Source organism: Corvus brachyrhynchos, unplaced genomic scaffold (genome assembly GCF_000691975.1).
Source record: "Corvus brachyrhynchos isolate BGI_N302 unplaced genomic scaffold, ASM69197v1 scaffold5, whole genome shotgun sequence".
NCBI classification, from domain to species: domain Eukaryota; kingdom Metazoa; phylum Chordata; class Aves; order Passeriformes; family Corvidae; genus Corvus; species Corvus brachyrhynchos.
Genome location: NW_008238321.1, coordinates 6,201,452 through 6,217,135, shown reverse-complemented (window position 1 = coordinate 6,217,135; position 15,684 = coordinate 6,201,452). Strand labels below are relative to the sequence as shown.

General features: G+C 51.1%; 1 protein-coding gene across 1 annotated transcript in view; it reads right to left on the bottom strand.

Moving 5' to 3' along the window:
• Positions 1-15,684, bottom strand: part of CACNA1H (calcium voltage-gated channel subunit alpha1 H) — a 159,828-nt gene that overhangs the window by 30,330 nt on the left and 113,814 nt on the right. The window contains 14 exon segments of the mRNA XM_017734278.1: positions 1-148; positions 874-963; positions 1,456-1,581; positions 1,888-2,014; positions 3,845-4,029; positions 4,139-4,207; positions 4,326-4,449; positions 4,805-4,905; positions 5,588-6,019; positions 7,726-7,934; positions 10,048-10,138; positions 13,048-13,203; positions 14,690-14,807; positions 15,349-15,534. Of these exon segments, the coding sequence (XP_017589767.1) occupies positions 1-148; positions 874-963; positions 1,456-1,581; positions 1,888-2,014; positions 3,845-4,029; positions 4,139-4,207; positions 4,326-4,449; positions 4,805-4,905; positions 5,588-6,019; positions 7,726-7,934; positions 10,048-10,138; positions 13,048-13,203; positions 14,690-14,807; positions 15,349-15,534 (2,162 nt within the window).

Genomic DNA, 15,684 nt, shown 5'->3' with positions numbered 1-15,684 from the left:
GCCGCGCCTCCTCCGCCTCCTGGTGCTGCCGGCACTTGTGGAAGTTCTCCACCACCACCCCCACGAACATGTTGAGCACGAAGAAGCTGACGATGAGCAGGAAGGAGATGAAGTAGAGCAGCATCCAAGGGTTGTGGTTCTGGATGGGCTGGGGGTAGTAAGAACAAGGGAGAAGCGGCACAGGCAAGGTGGGTTAAATCAGGTTTTTGGGTGCTCTGGAGCAATGAGTTGTGTGGGGAGGAGGAGAGGACTGGGAAGAGATTTCTCCCAAAGCATTTTCCTCTCCTTCACCTTCTCACTGGCTACAATTCACTTTTGGTGTAAAGCCCACTCTAAACTGCCTTACAGGATTTAATTATTTTAGTATCTATTTCACACAGCTTCAGATAAATCTCAGTGGATGAGCATCATCCCACCAGCAAGATCGTTTCAGCTAAAGACAGGCTCCAGATTTTTAATTTTTCAGATGTGGGCTCTTGGTTAATGTTTCTCAGTTGTTACCAGATCTTCAGAAGTGGGGGAAATTAGGTCCAAAGTGTTACTGTGGCTCCATGTGGGTCCTACTCATGGGAGACTTGACTTCCCACGGAAAATGCCACCTAACTCAAAAACTGAATGTCTCTTGCACAACACTTCTGGTGGTTTCCCATCCTCAAATACCCTCATTCTAATTCAAAACCCCATTAGACCTTGCCTGTACTACAGCCACTGGAAAAGCAACTCCAAGGAGTGGAAAACTTTGGCAGTTCAATGGGTAACTGGGACCTCGAGGAGGTTCTACAGCTCTGCTCCTTCCTGAGACTTGAAAAACCCTGGATCGCCCAGGCCTGAGGCTCGAGAGAGCAGCACAGCTGGGCTCTGCAGGACAGGTACCTGTTGGTCAATGCCCACAGCGTCCAGCCCATCGTACATGATGTTCACCCAGCCATCCTTGGAGGAGAGGACAAACAGGGACATCAGGGCCTGGAAAACGGACAGAAGAGGTTGGTCTTGCCTTTCAGTCCCCAGAGAGGAAACTCCCAGCTCCTCCTGTGGCCTGGCCTGCTTTTCAGCCAGAAGGAAGCACCTTATTTTCTTCATTTGCAAACAGAACAGCAAGAAATCGCGAGGCTAAAAGGGGCAGCTGAGGGGTTGCATCCCAGAGCAGTGGCTTCAGGACAACACTCCTGAAAACAACGAACCGCACAACCTCAGCAAGAGACCAAGTGTTGATCTGATCCATTTTTAGTCATTTAGAGCAAAAGACAGAGATTTCCAGATAAAGTCATAGAATGACTGAGGATGGAAAAGAACTCTAAGATCACCACGTGCAAGTATCAACCCATTGATAGATGATTGCAACACTAATTCTGGAAAATTCCTATGATGGAGGCTCCACGCCCTCCTGAAGCCACACATTTTAAGTGTACATTCATGAAAAGCTGGCCCTGAAAATCCCTGCAGGGAGGACTTTACCTGCCCCAAATTGTCGAAGTTGTACTTCCTCCGGACCCATTTGTAGTGAGCGTTGGTGCAGTCGGCCTTCGTAGTGATGTTTTTGACATCAGGGCCATCACAGTAGTAGAACTTGCCTTTAAAAAGCTGCATTTGAGAACACAAATTAAAAAAAAAAATGAACAAAACCCAAGCAGCTTTAAAAAGTCTGATTTATCTTTCATTCCTTTAGAGGAGTTCATCATTAGGTTCATCTCCTAATCCTGAGATCCTTGCTGGGAGCAGGTGCCAACCCCACCCTTTCTCCTAAAGCCTGGCTCTTCTTCCCCAGCTGAAATCTTCCTTTGGAGGTATTTCAGCTCATTATTTCCACCTCAACCCAGCAGGTGAGAAAAGCAGCTTCTCTTCCGCAGCAGTTGCTTAGAGGCAGCCACGGGGAGGGAAATACTCTACCTGGACCCCTAAAATCCCAAAGATGATGAAGAAAGCACAGCAGATGAGAACAATATTCCCAATAGGCCTCAAGGAGGAGATCAAGGTTTCCACCACCAGCTTCAGACCTGGGGCTCTGCTGATGACTCTGGAAAAAAAAACGACAAGACAACGAAGCTTTTAATTGTTCTGTTATCACCGAGCTGCTTCTTGTCTGCTCTCTGAAGCTGGCACAACCCTCCTCCACCTGCAGGCAGCACTCAGAGACAATCAGGGACTTCTTCAGACCACCAGAACGTTCCCAGTCATGTCAGATGGAATCCAAGGAGTGACAGCTGGGCAGAGTGAGGAGGGGAGACTCCCTATGGGCAGGATCTCAGAGTTCCCCTGCTGGGGTGTTTGTACCTCAGTCCAGGGGAGTGATCCCTGCAAGGGCTCTGATCCCAGCCCAGGGACACAGGCAGGATCCTCCTTCCTCTCCCAGCATGTGAACAGCTTCCCAGCAGGACTGGAGAGCATGTCTGGTGCTCCTTCTGCAGTAGTGGCCATGACAACTTTCCAAACAGAGTAATTCCAATTTGTTTCCTAATGAGTTCCTGAACTGGCTCGTAGCTAACAGGAGCCTGTGATCAGCAGCTCCACAGCCAAAGGGTCAATCCCATTGGGAAGCAGCTTCCTGGTGTGCTCTGAGGCAGGTTTTGGGTGTTATGAAGAACAGGAGCGTTGCTTTCCTGGAGGAGAGCCTGGGGAATGCATTGCTGTCCCCTGGGATGTGTGAGTGGAACCAGCCCAAGCCAAGCTTTCCTGGGAAGGGCGAGGTGGGAGTTTTGCCTGGAGAACATCAAAGCTGTTTTTGGGAGGGGCCTGTGGAGGGTGAGTCCTTGCAGGGAGCTGCAGCTCACACCGATGATGATGCCTTGTGCCTGCCAAGCCCAGAGAAATGAGTTTTGTGCTGCAGCATTTCCACAGGGTCTTGTTTGAGAGAAATCATGTGGAGACTGAACTGCACCTCCAAAGTGTTAGGAATGGTCCCTGGAGCCATCCTGTGCCGTGGTGAGAGGTGATGAATTCCTTTCTATTCATAGGATCTGGCCTAGTTATTCTCAAAGACCAATTCCCTCTTTCCTACTTCCCTTTCCTTATGAACTGCCTGTGCCCTCAATTCTGTTCCCACTTATGTGGGTCACACAGGGCCACTTGTCCAGGGTGTCCTGGGGACCCTGATGCCACCAGCAGAACAGAGAGGAGTCAGAAACACCGACTAACTTGTCACTAAGGTGGCACAGAGCACAAAGAGCTGTTGTTCTTGAGGTCTAAAAGATTCCCTCTTCCTATCACTCCCACAAGCACAGCTTTGTCCCAGAAAGTTCACGGGTTTTTGGAGGTGACTGTCTCATTCCCCTGAAATTTCAGTAAAAAATGGCTCCTGGTTCTTGCCAAGCAGGACAAAACCACAACAGGAGCTGATACAACCCCCCCAAGCATTCTCACTCTTTGTTATTGCACAATCACAACCAAAACACAAATGAACTTTACTCCTGTTCCCAAACACCGAAGCTCTGCCCTCCTCTGCCTTGCTCAGGGAGGAGCTGCTTTGCAGGGATGTTTGGCAGGCTCAGGAGAGCAGGGAAGGACGCTGGAGCTTATCAAATCCTCATCAGCACCTGTTCAACTGCAAATCCCTCTTTGCTGGGGAATGCCTGGGAGGTTGTGCAGCTGAAGAAGGAGCCAGAGTGATTTGGAAAGGGCTGATAAAAATGCAGTGTGGAGGAGGCTCTGACTGCACTCACTCCAAACTCCAGCCGCTCGTATCCAAGCTGGAGAAGATGAATTGGAATTCATTTCACTGTTTTCAAACAGTTTCTCACTGAGTTTAGAGCTCCCCAAAGATGCTCCTACCCGTGCTGTATTTCAGTTTTTCGTCTTGTTAAGCAAGCCCTTGTGCATTTCCCCCACGCTCTGATTTATCAGCGCGTACCGCAGAGGTCTCAGGGTCCGCAGAAGCCTCAACACACGAAGGACTCCCAGGATTTTGGCTCCTCCTGCTGATGCCATGGACACGATGATGTCAATGATGGATACAAAGACCAGGACTCCATCCAGGACGTTCCAGCTGCTCTGCAGGTAGGTGTTCTCCCCAGAGAAAAAGCCAAGGGCCACCACCTGCAGCCAGGAGAAGGGAGACATTGAAATCTTCACCCAGATCGTAACTCTGGCACGGGCTGGTCTTTGCCAGAATTTGCTCTGAGCCATGGGATGGAATTCTAATTACCTTAACCATCATTTCAGCCACAAAGATGGCAGTGAAGATGTAATTAGAGACACTCAGGAATATCCTTTCCTGGAAAACAAAGAACAACAAAGAGAGGCAAGTTAGAAACCCAGCATTTATCTTGCAGGGTCTGGTCCTGAGGAGATGAAGACCTGGATGGTGGCTGGAGGAAGGAAATGCCTCTCACCGTGCTCAGGGGGTCGATGTCTGGTCTCTCCAGAGCTATGGTGATGCAGTTGAGGAAGATAAAGACCAGCACCACGTGGTCAAACATTTTGTGGGCAATGACCTTCTGGCACATCACTCGGAACCTGCAGCAAGGTGGGACAAACAGATCCTTCAGAAGTTTGGCTCAGGAATAGGCTCCTCCCCAAAAGCTTTCTGCAGCTGTGCCACCAGCACCAGCCCAGGAGGTGAGGCAGCATCTCCCCAAGCTTTGGCCATGATCATCATTAATTATTAATAATTAATAATGCTGGTGAGGCCACTGAAGCAATGGAGTGAACCACACAGTTCTGCCCACACCGAACGGAAAATGTGACCTCCAAATCAGGGACTGGATTTCTAAAACTCCGAAGGATTTTTCCCAAGGGGAGACTCGCTAGGAATGCAGTATTCCATCACCTCAAACACCTGCTGGGCTGGAATTTCACTGGAATTTCTTACCTGTTCTGTGGGGAAAACAAGTAGAGGGACCAGTCCTCGTGAGTCTTGCACCAGCGGGGTTTGTAGGGCTCCAGGGCTTTGCGGATCCGGTAGCAATAACTCTGGATAAAAAAGAAGAAACACCTTTTCTTCCTCTTTTATTTTCCTGCCTCTCCAACTTTCACAGTGTTTTTGTGGAAGGAGGGGGGCAGTAAATGGCTTTTCATTGTGACTGTGGGCAGTCACAGCTTTTGGGACAGATCTGTGGTGGCCATTGTCACATCTGTCTGAGAAAATAAGGTGGAAAGGGGTAGAAAAAGGGAGGACATGGGCATAACAAAGCAAGACTTCTAGGCCCAAGTAATTTTGAGATGCAGAGTTGTTTTAAACCCCAAAAGGCCTCAAACAACCAAAAAGTTAAGTGGAAAACATTTCTTTTTAGATTTTTGAGCTTTCATGACACCAAACAGCTCCTGTAAGTAGAGCTATTCACCTGTTGTGTCTGCAGCTCATTTTTGGAGGCATCGTGGGCCAGCGGGACAATCCCAATCAGCCCAAAAATGAGGCATTTTTGGAAAAAAGGAAGTTTTACCTCACGGGACACCACTGCAATGTCCCAGCCCAAAAAAAATCTCTTAAAAAAGGGATCTTTCAGGAAGTAAAGGCCCATCCCTTGGCTCAGGATCGCCATTCCCGACCCTAGCCTTGAGGAGATAACGCATTTCCACGCCGGATTTTCAACCATCCTTCCCAGGAATGGAAAAGCCACTTAAAACACGAGCACCCAACTCCCGCAGGACTCACATCCTCCATGTCATCCTCGTAGTCCAGGGCATCCTCCTTGTGGCCATCCACCCTCAGGAAGAACTCTCCGGGGCCGTGGCCCATCTTGCCATTGCAGTCGTGGAACTCGGCGGGCAGCAGAGCCGCGGGCCCCAGGCCGAGCTGGCGCACAGAGGGCACCCGGAGCAGCTCGGGCCGCTCCAGGGAGCCGCGGTAATCCAGGGATTCCGCCCGGCGGGGCAGCGAGGGCCGGCTGAGCGTGCTGGACTTGGCATCGTCCGAGTCATCGTCCGTGCTGCCTTTTCCCTCTCCGGACAGCAGGGACTCCCGTTCTCCCGACTGGTTCTTCTTCTTGAGGCTCGGGGCCCTGCCCAGGCTGTTCCAGCTGGAGCGACGGCTGCCCCAGTTGCTGCTGGTGCCCCAGTTGGCGCAGGGGGAGCTGCGAAGGCTGGACTGGGAGAGAAGCAGACGTGGGAGGAGTGGTTTGCAGGAGGAAGCCAAAGGATTAGGGGTGTTTTGCCCAGAGTGGTGAAAGCCGTGTCCTCCCCTTCCCGGTTTTTGCACTGCTCTGATTCCAGCCTTGAGATGAGAGCAGCTGGCCAAGGCCACACTGAAGGTGCTCCTGGAGTACACCTGGGGCACAGCCACCAACCCTCTGTCCTGGCAACATCCACTCCCCATTAAAAACGAACCCAAAGACACTGATAAGTGGCATTTTGCTGAACTGATGTTTTCTTGCCTCACTTTCAAGTGCTTTCAGCTCACAACTTCCCTGCCTTCCAAAGGGAACCTGAGTCACCCAAGGGCCTGGTGGGAATTGTGCCCCTATTTCCATTACTTTCCCTCCATTTGCTGGGTGAGGACGTGGAGTGAATGTTTCTCCTACACAAATTTCAGCGCGTGTCCGTGCACTCGGGCAGGTACCAGGTAATTCCCAGGATGAGGGAGCTTAAGGTCAGAAAAGCCAGGAGGAAAACTCCCTTTTCCCTCCATGGCTTCCTCCCAGCACAAATCAAGACAAACTGCCTTCCTCCTCCTCCTCCTCCTCAGTGCCAGCCAGCTCTCCCCTGACTGCTTCATCTGCCTTGGGCTGGTGGCACCGCCGCGCTCCCCGGGAAAGGATTGGAAGGAAGAACATCCCTCTCCAGCAGCTCACAATCCCATGAAAGCCCAAGGCAAACAGCAGTCATCTCTGTTTTCTTTTCAAAGGCAATAGGTTGACTAAGCAGCTTAGCAAGGGGGATGGTGGCTGCGCCTCGGCGTGAGGAGCCTTCACGGTCTGCTGCCTTGATTTGAACATGATCTCGCAGTTATGGAGCGGAGGAGTGGGACGGATGAACAGCGGCAGAAATCCACTTTGCCTGGTGCCTCTGCTCCCTGTTTGCACAGAGCTGCCCTCCTGCCCCCCCTGCTGCAGGCACAGCTGCCAGAGCAGCAGCTCCAGCCAGATCCTGGTGCAATCCAGCAGCTCATCCCTTGTTCCCTCGATTTCCCTCCAAAAGGGCTGCTGGACCATAACCAGAGCTCAAGAGAAAATGCTTCATCCCCCTGACACAGTGTAAATTCAAGATACAACCCTAAAACACCAGGGTGGAAACAGGTCCCATCCTCACGGGAACACCTGGCAGCTTCTCCAAAACATCCCCAATGGCCAGTGTGGTTGGAAAAGATTCCTGCTCCTCCTCTGAGGGGGTCGGTGGTGTCACTGCATGAACTTATGCCTTCTCTAGGGTTATGTCTCTCCTGTGGCATGGTTTGGCAAGGGCTCCCAGCGAGGCACCAGGCAGGAAAACGCTGAGTCCTGGTACATCCCTGTGTTCCCTTTTCACCCTCACTGTGCTTGGCTGTTCTGTGTCACTGCCCTGCCCCAGCACTGCACACCCCGACTCAGCTCTCCTCCCGTCTTCCCACACATTTCCCACCTCCATCACCCTGCGTTTTATTTTCCAGCAACGTCTGTGACAAATGTCTCCCATGACCCTGAGCTGAGCTCAGTGGGTGCTGATAACACCAAACTGGTGGGATCAATCCCTGTAAGGGCCATTCCCTTGATCCTTGTGGCTCCCTTCCACCCCAGAACATCCCATGACCTGGAAACAAAGACCTGTGACCCCGTGCTCTGTGTCACTGAGGGGGACTTGTTGGCCGCAAGAACCTACCAAGGACTTCTGGTCGTAGCCCGTGGGCTCCAGCGAGGCGTTGCTGCCTCTCCTCGAGTCCCCGAAGGCGTGCAGGGAGTCCAGGTGTGGGGAGCACTTTGGGGTGGGCATCGGGGTGGCCGCCGTGCGCATGATGATGGGCGGGGGCATGGCCCCCCTGCCCTCCAGGTGCCCGTTGGGGGTGACAGCCAGGGAGTACATCTTCATCTCTGCACAGGAGGGGACAGAGGACAGCACGTGAGGGGACACTGCTCCTGGGGACCTCCAGGAGCTCTGCCAAATGGAGTTGTGGGCAGTGAGATTCCCCCCACTGCGTTGAAAGGCAGCGGGTGAACGTCACAACCTCTTAAGGGGCCTTTGGGAACTCAGTGCCCTCCAAAGGAACCACGGAATTATAGAATGGCTTGGCTTGGAAGGGACCTTGAAGATCATCTCATCCTGTCTCACCCCATCTCCTCATTCCAAGTCCCCTTCCACAGGCAGGGATGCCAGCCACTAGATCAGCTTGCTCCAACGCCCTGGAGCCTTGAGCACTTCCAGGAAGTTTTGCTCTCTGTTCCTTGGGATTTAGAGAGTGGAATTACAGTTTTGGGGCTAGCAGAGAATTTCCAGGCTGAATTCCACCTAGGAAGTTCACCTCCTGTCTGTGTCATGCAGAGCTGCACAGGGATTTTTATGACTTTGGAATGTGCCTGAAGTTCCCTCACGGGGAAGGCACTTGGCAAACACTGAGGACAGGAAATGGAAGCTACTTTTACACCCCCACCCACAACACAGAAATCCAATGGCACAGCACTGTGGCAACCCCAAAAATCCACTATTTTAGCTGTATGGCAAGAACAGGCAGCAAAAACCAATACTGCCACTGAACCAAGCAGACCTAACACCCCGAGCCCTGTGGAGTCCTGTAACAGAACCAGAGGCTGGTGTCAAACCCCAGACTAGAGCTAAACCAACTCCTGTTTTACCAGGCTGAGTGGATCCTGGCTGCAAGTCACAAATCAACTGATATTCAGAATCAGCCTTAGGAGGGGGAAGGATCAGCAGGGAAGCAATTCAGGTCTGCAGGGAGAAATCCAAGTGAGTGCTCTGTTTGTTCCTCTGGGGGCTCTTGCAATACAATTGGCTTTAATTGGATCTGTTCAGCTGCTGCTTTGTGCACAAATCCCTGATCTGCACCCCAGAAATCCATGGGAACACTGTCGTTCACCGTGAGGGTGGAAATTTCAGCTAAAATTTGCTCATCTGCTGTACACATCCCTGCTGCCCCTGTGTGTGTTACACACCAAGAGCTTTGCACTGGAATTGTTAAAACCTTTTCGCTGTCGAGTCACCAGCTGGCCCCTCTGAGGCTCATGGGGACACACAGTCACCCCTGGACTTGGCCTGACAGCACATTCAGCCCTGTTTTCTATTTCTGCGTTTCCTGAGCAGATGTGACAATATCTATTCCCTCCTGAAATCTCTCATTATTTGAAGCTGGTGCAGATTTGGTGCTGTGGGCTCCTTCCCAACCATTTGCAAGGGACATTTGATCACTTGGTGTTGGGGATTTGCTGCTTCATCTCCAGACTGAGCAGCTCCATCACCTCTTTGTGATCCAGCTCTGCCTCACCTTCCCCTACAAATGATTCTGCCCCTTCCTCAGCTGAATTCCATCTGCTCCCCACAATCAACATTTCTGTGGCCGAAACGAATCCTGCTTTAGAAGCATTTGGAGGCATCCTAGTAGAGCCCAAGCTGGGAATCAAAGGAAACAGGAACTGAAGTGGCTCCTGTTTACCATCATTCACTGTTAACATGTGTGATCCCTTCTTGTCACCCCTCTGGCTGCAAAGGGAAGGCTGTCACCTACAATTCCATGGTTTTGGTACACCAGCGCAGTGTGGGCCTTCTCTCAAATCGATTGCCAGGCCCCCGTGGAGCACAAATGAGCAGCAACATTTTCCATCCATCAAACCTCACTCGAATGCATTTTGTGTGGGAAACCAAAAGGAACAGATGAGAACATGATTGATTGGAAAAGCTGCCGAGAAGTGGGGTGAGAACATTGCTGTCAGCAAAGCACTCTGTGGTAATGGTGCAGGAGGAAGGATGAGACGCAGCTAAAAATGTCTTGGGGAAGTTTAAATTAGAAAAACATCTGTCTAAAGGAAATACCGGCACTCATTTAGCTTCCCCTACACTTTGCAGAGCTGCTCTGGTGACTTAGCTATCAGATTAATTGCCAAAAAAACCAGATTCTTCCACTTGCTGTGGGAAGATGTGGAAGCAGAGTTGTAGCTCCCAGATTCCCAGGAAAATGCAGAGACAAAAGCCCACCTGTTGCTCGGAAGTCTTTCAGCTTCTCAAACTCATCCTCGAAGTTGGCAGATGTCTTGTCCTCATCTGTGTCTGACCTGTTGGCATCTCCCTGCAGAGAGGAGGAGGATAATTAACAGACCCAATTAATATGGGTTCCTCAGCAGCTCAGAGCTGCCTCTGCTCCCTGTGGTTGGTTGAAGCCAAATTCCCTCTGGAATGATCCCAGGCAAGTCCCTCTTCCTTGTTTTCACTCATTTGGGAACTGGGACAGACAGGATGATGCTGTGGCTGTCAGCACATCCCTGTACACTGCTCCAGCCTCCTGGAAGAGCAGATCCCAGGGGAAAACATCCCAGAGCAGCTGGAATTGCAGGAATGACTGAAAAACCTGGCATGGTGGGGTTCCTTGTTTGCACTCTCTGTAATCCCAACTGAAAGCACTTTGGGTTTGATGTCAAAGGATGTCAGAGGGTTTTAAGTCTGTATTTGACAGCACTTTAAGTTTGACTTAGATCTGGAAACCCTGATTTGCTTCCTCCGTGCTGGCTGGGAACAGATTGTTTTGGGAAATCTCTTGGCAACTTGAGGCAGAGGGAATGAGGCCAGTTTGCCTGGTAGCCCTGCACCATCTCAGGACAGGGAACAGCCACCCTCACCCTGCCTTTCCTCCTGGCAGTGCCGCTCATTTTCCCTTTTGTACATATCTGCTACCAAAAATGATCAGCCTAGGACAGAGGAGCCGTCCTCAGGTTCTCCTTGCAGGGGAAGGGATTCCAGCAGAATATCAGCAGGACTCTGGCCGGATTCCTCAGGACTGCAGAAATCTGTGCAAATTGATAGCAAATGGCTGGATTAAAGAGCTGATCCCAGAAAAAGGAGCACAGTTCCTTGCCTGGTGCCTGAACAAATCCCCACGGCTTCCAGAGACACGGTGCTGAAGTGGCAGTGAGCTTCATTTTGTCTGTGATTTATTGCCGAGCGCTGCAGCCAGGATGACTGAAAGGCTCGAGCTCCCTGATTCATCTTCTCTGTTTCAGAGCAGAGCCACCAGTGCGGAGTAGATGAAAGATCTGCACCATTTTGGAAGGTTTGTCTGCTCTCCCAGAGCAGCTCCAGGGGAGGTTTCAAAGTGACATGGGAACGGTGTAAGCGCAAATATGCAATTATGGCCCTGTTTGAAGTCTGGCTACTTGTGCTAAGCACAAATGTACTACAAATGGGTTTGTGGCCATTTAAGTCTGTTCTCTTCTAGGAAAATTGCTGGCAAACTTGCTCCAGAGGCAGAGCAGGACCTGGAATCAGGCTGAGAGCCTGTGCTATGGTTCACAGGACAATTTTTAGTGTCCTTGCTGAAACCCTGCTGATGGTTCTGAGTTGAGAGCAGCTCTCAGCTGCACAAATCTCCCAGGAGTCCCTCTCCAGATAAATAAAAGAAACACCTGAGCAAATGGAGGAGAAATTCTCCTCAGAGACTCCTGTGACTGCTCAGAGCAGCCCCGTCAGAGGGCAAAGTCAAAGAGGTCAAAACAAGAATTCTGCCGCATTCCCAACGTAGCAAGGGAACCAGAGATAACAAAAGAAAACCCAGCTCCACTGAGAATTCTTCTTTGGTTTGCAACCAGAGCAGCCTGGCCTGGCAGAAGGTTCCCTGCCCAGGGCAGGGGGTTGGAACCAGGCCTTTAAAGTCCCTTCCAACCAAAACCACCCCAGGATTCCATGATTTCTCAGTGCAAGGCTTGAGAGGAGCCCTGGGAGCTGAAACGCAGCCCAGAGAAGGCTTTTCTGTAATTCCTCTCCCTGAGACGAGCGCCGAGCCCACAGGCCTGATGTCAGGTTTGATAATAAATGGGAGTGGAGAGCAAAATGTGCCCTGCAAATGTCATGCCTGTGGTTGCCAGCATTTGGGGAGGCAGCGTGGGGTGAATAAGCCAGGCCTGGAAAAGCAGAGCTTACACACATTTAAATCCTGGTCCATAACAGCTCTGAAAGGAGCCATTAGGGCTGAGCAGTGAAACCACAGCCATTTGTCTGGAGGGGTAATCAGGCACTCAGAGAGTTCTGCCCAGCTCTGGCTTCACATCAGCAGGAGGTTCAACCTCCCAGAGGGCAGGGGAGGAATGGGATCTGTTCCCTGCTAAGCTCCCTGCGGGCTGCCAGGCTGCTGAGCAGAGGAAACTTCTGCCTTAAAGCATCATCCTAAATATCTGAGAATTTCACGTTAGGAACCTGGAAACGGCTTTCAAACAGCTGTGCTCGTGGCCTTAAACATCCCAGAAGGGACAGAGTTCCAAGGAAAGGCCTGGACTCAGAGCCAGGTCTCCTCCTGCCCGGTCCTCAGGACTAGGACTGGCTGGAACATGTGGAATCACAGAATATGCAGTCATGTGTAGCACATAGTCCTTCATTCTCCTCTGGAATGATGGTATTCCATGAAAAACAGGCTGGAAAGGGGTAAATATCCCATTGTGAGCACTTCCACCACACAGGTGGTTTCATGAGGGGAAAGTCCTGCTTAGCAGCCCTGATTTCCTTTTAGGACAAGGTACCCACCCCTTATCAAGGGAAGCCAGTCGATTTAGTCTTTTTGGGTTTTAATAAAACTTTTAAATATATTGAAAGCCTGAGTTCCACCATAAAGAAACACAAACCACGGGATATACAGGAGATTTGGTGAGATTAAGCTTAATCCTAAATTATTCCTTCTAGATCACACAGCAGGCTGTGTAGAAGATCAAAGTCCTGGTCCCCCAATTCCCATCCCACATCCAGTGCGCTTTAACTGCAAAGATTGGATTCACAAGAGCTTCACGTGCCCAGCACAGATCATCTACACCCCTTAAATTTAAATTTAGGGCTGCAAAGATTGATTCACAAGAGCTTCACGTGCCCAGCACAATCACCGGCACCCCTTAAGTTCACATTTCGGGCTGACTGCACGGGTGGATGTTTTCCCTGACATGGCTCATCCCCACATGTGTGTGTCAGTTCTCTGCCCCTCCCTCTGCCTGGATCTCTCACCTCTGCCTGGAATCCTTCCACCAGGATGGCCACCAGCAGGTTGAAGAGCACGTAATTGCCAAAGGTCATCAGGGCCACGAAGTAGAGGGCGGCCCACGAGGAGGTGGAGGCCATCCCGTTGTAGAGCACCACGTTCCAGTCCTCCTGCGTGAGGATCTGCGGGGAAAGGGAAGGGGAAGAGCCTCAGTGACTCCACTCCTCTGTGCACAGCAAATCCTGCCATTTTCCCTCTCCTTCTGACCTTTCCAGCGAAACCATTCGCAGGGCTCAGGAGATGAGCCAGCAGAAATTGCCTTTATTTAGGTCATTGCATGTGATTTCAGGTCACATTGTAGAAATGCCCCTAATTTAGATCTTTGCACCTCTCCTGGCCAAGCCTCCCCTCCCTGCGGGAAGGTCTGGCACTCCCCTGCCCAGAGAGGACTGGTTCAGATCCCAGATAGCCAAACGTGAAGGATGCACTGTCCTAATCCCATCATTTCGTGGAGGTATTGCCTCCTCTGATAACCATCAGCAGATAACAGACCTGAGGCCACAGATCTTGTCTCCTTTCAGGCTGCTCTTTAGCAGACAACTGGAGCTGAAAGGAAGGGTAAGGGACAGGATATTAAATGACATTGGGTGGCTCCAGAAACTCAGGGAAGCAAAGTGCTTTCCTTTAGGTAAAAACACTGGGCAAAAAAACACCCATCACTGCCAAGCCTTGCTCTGAGGAATCTCCCTCAGGGATTTCCACTCTCCAGCTTCCCTGGAGCTCAAAAATCCTGGAGGCCTTAGAAAAATGGATGACAGGCTCATGTTCCACATTAATTCTTGCAATGAAAATGGCCTCAAACCCCCTGAACCAAGGTGGCTTTGGGGACAGCAGTGCTGCACTGAGTCATGCTGCTCAATAACCTTCCTGGGACACAGGACTGAGCCCTTGTGCTCCGTGCCAGCTGCATTTCCCAAGGGATTGGTAGGAGAAATGCAGCAATCTGTGTGTTGGGAAGGGAAAAACAGGAACCTCTGAGGCTGGGGCTGATTTGTCCTTGTTCCTCCGTAAGAATTTCTCTCCACAGTGAAGGCTCTGGATTTCTGAGTGACACGGGGCTGAGCACCTACTCTGCCTTTACAAACTTTATTTCCACTTGTTGCACTCAGATTCTAAAGCCTGAGCTTTGAAACACAAAAGTCTAATCTTTATGTTTAAAAGACCCTCAAAATGGCAGCTGATTCCTCTGCTGTGGGACCCGCCAGGAATTTCAGGAACAAAGCAGAACCTGGATGCAGAGAAAACACAATTTTTTGTATCAAGGCTTTCCCAGTACCTCCAGCTCTGATTTGTGAGGGGATTTGTCACTCCCAGTTACACAGAATGGTTTGCAAAGGGCATTTTGGGGACAGTGAAGGAGACAGATCTGCAGAGCAGGAGCAGGATGGGCAGCAGAGAGGAAAACAAGGATGAATTCCCTCCTCAGACTTTCCTTTTACTGATAAGAGATATGGACAGCACTGATATTGAGTAGATTTCTTCTCCATCTCTGCTCTAATAACTCTACAGTGCTGCTTCACTCCAAGTTTGACACCTCCTGGAAGACTTTTGTGCAATAAAAACTCCTCATGCTCTCCCTTAAAATGTCCCCGAGGACCCAGAGCTTACCTGGAACACGGTCACGATGGCCCAGAGTAAGGAATCAAAATTCTTCCTGTCTGGAACTGTGTCTCCCGTGTCGGTTTTCAGGCTGAACTTGCATCCAAAAAGGTGCATGCCAAGGATGCTGGAGTGGGGAAAGAGGGAGATGGGAGAAACACGTGGGTGAAACGTGGCTGCTGGGAGGATTGCAGGGGTTTTATGGATACTTTTCCACTCCCAGTGTTTTTCTGACCCTGCAGTTTGGTTCTCCTGCCTCACATTTCATTCCAGTTGTCTGCACTGAAGGCAAATCCAGGATTTCCTTTGTCTGGAGAAATGACAAACCACGTTGCCAGCTCCCTGGTTTCCAAGCAAAGGATCCTGAGGGCCATTAGGGGGTCAAACAGACAGAAATCTTGGGGTCTGCACAACTTCCATCCCAAATCTAACACTGGTAGGGTCCAGTCAGTGACAGGCACAGCTCAGGATCCTCTGAGGGGCAATTACTGCCCATTTGTGTCCTTCATTGACTCTGGAATGATGGTATTCCATGAAAAACAGGCTGGAAAGGGGTGAATATCCTGTTGTGAGCACTTCCCCCCCACAGGCGGCGTGTCCCTGTCCCCACCCACGCATCCCTTCAGCGGAACAACGCCTCGAGGAAGAGCTGCCGGCTGAAGGAGTACCTGAAGATGAAGATGAAGAGCATGAGCAGCATGCAGAAGGTGGCCACGTTGTCCATGGTCTTCATGAGCACCACGAGCTGGCGGCGCAGGGCGGGCATGAAGCGCACCAGCTTCAGCACGCGGAGCAGCCGGAACGTCCGGAGCACGGACAGGCCCCCGTCCGACTGCCCGATGATCTCCCAGACACTGCGGGGACACGGCGACAACCCGCTAGGACCAGCTCTGCTCCAGGCAGCTGCTTCCCTCCAGGAATCGCCCCTTTGCCTGCTCCTCTCCTGCTTCTGGAAAAGCACCTTCGCTCCCCAGCTGTGCGGTTGCGCCCCTCGTGATACAGCT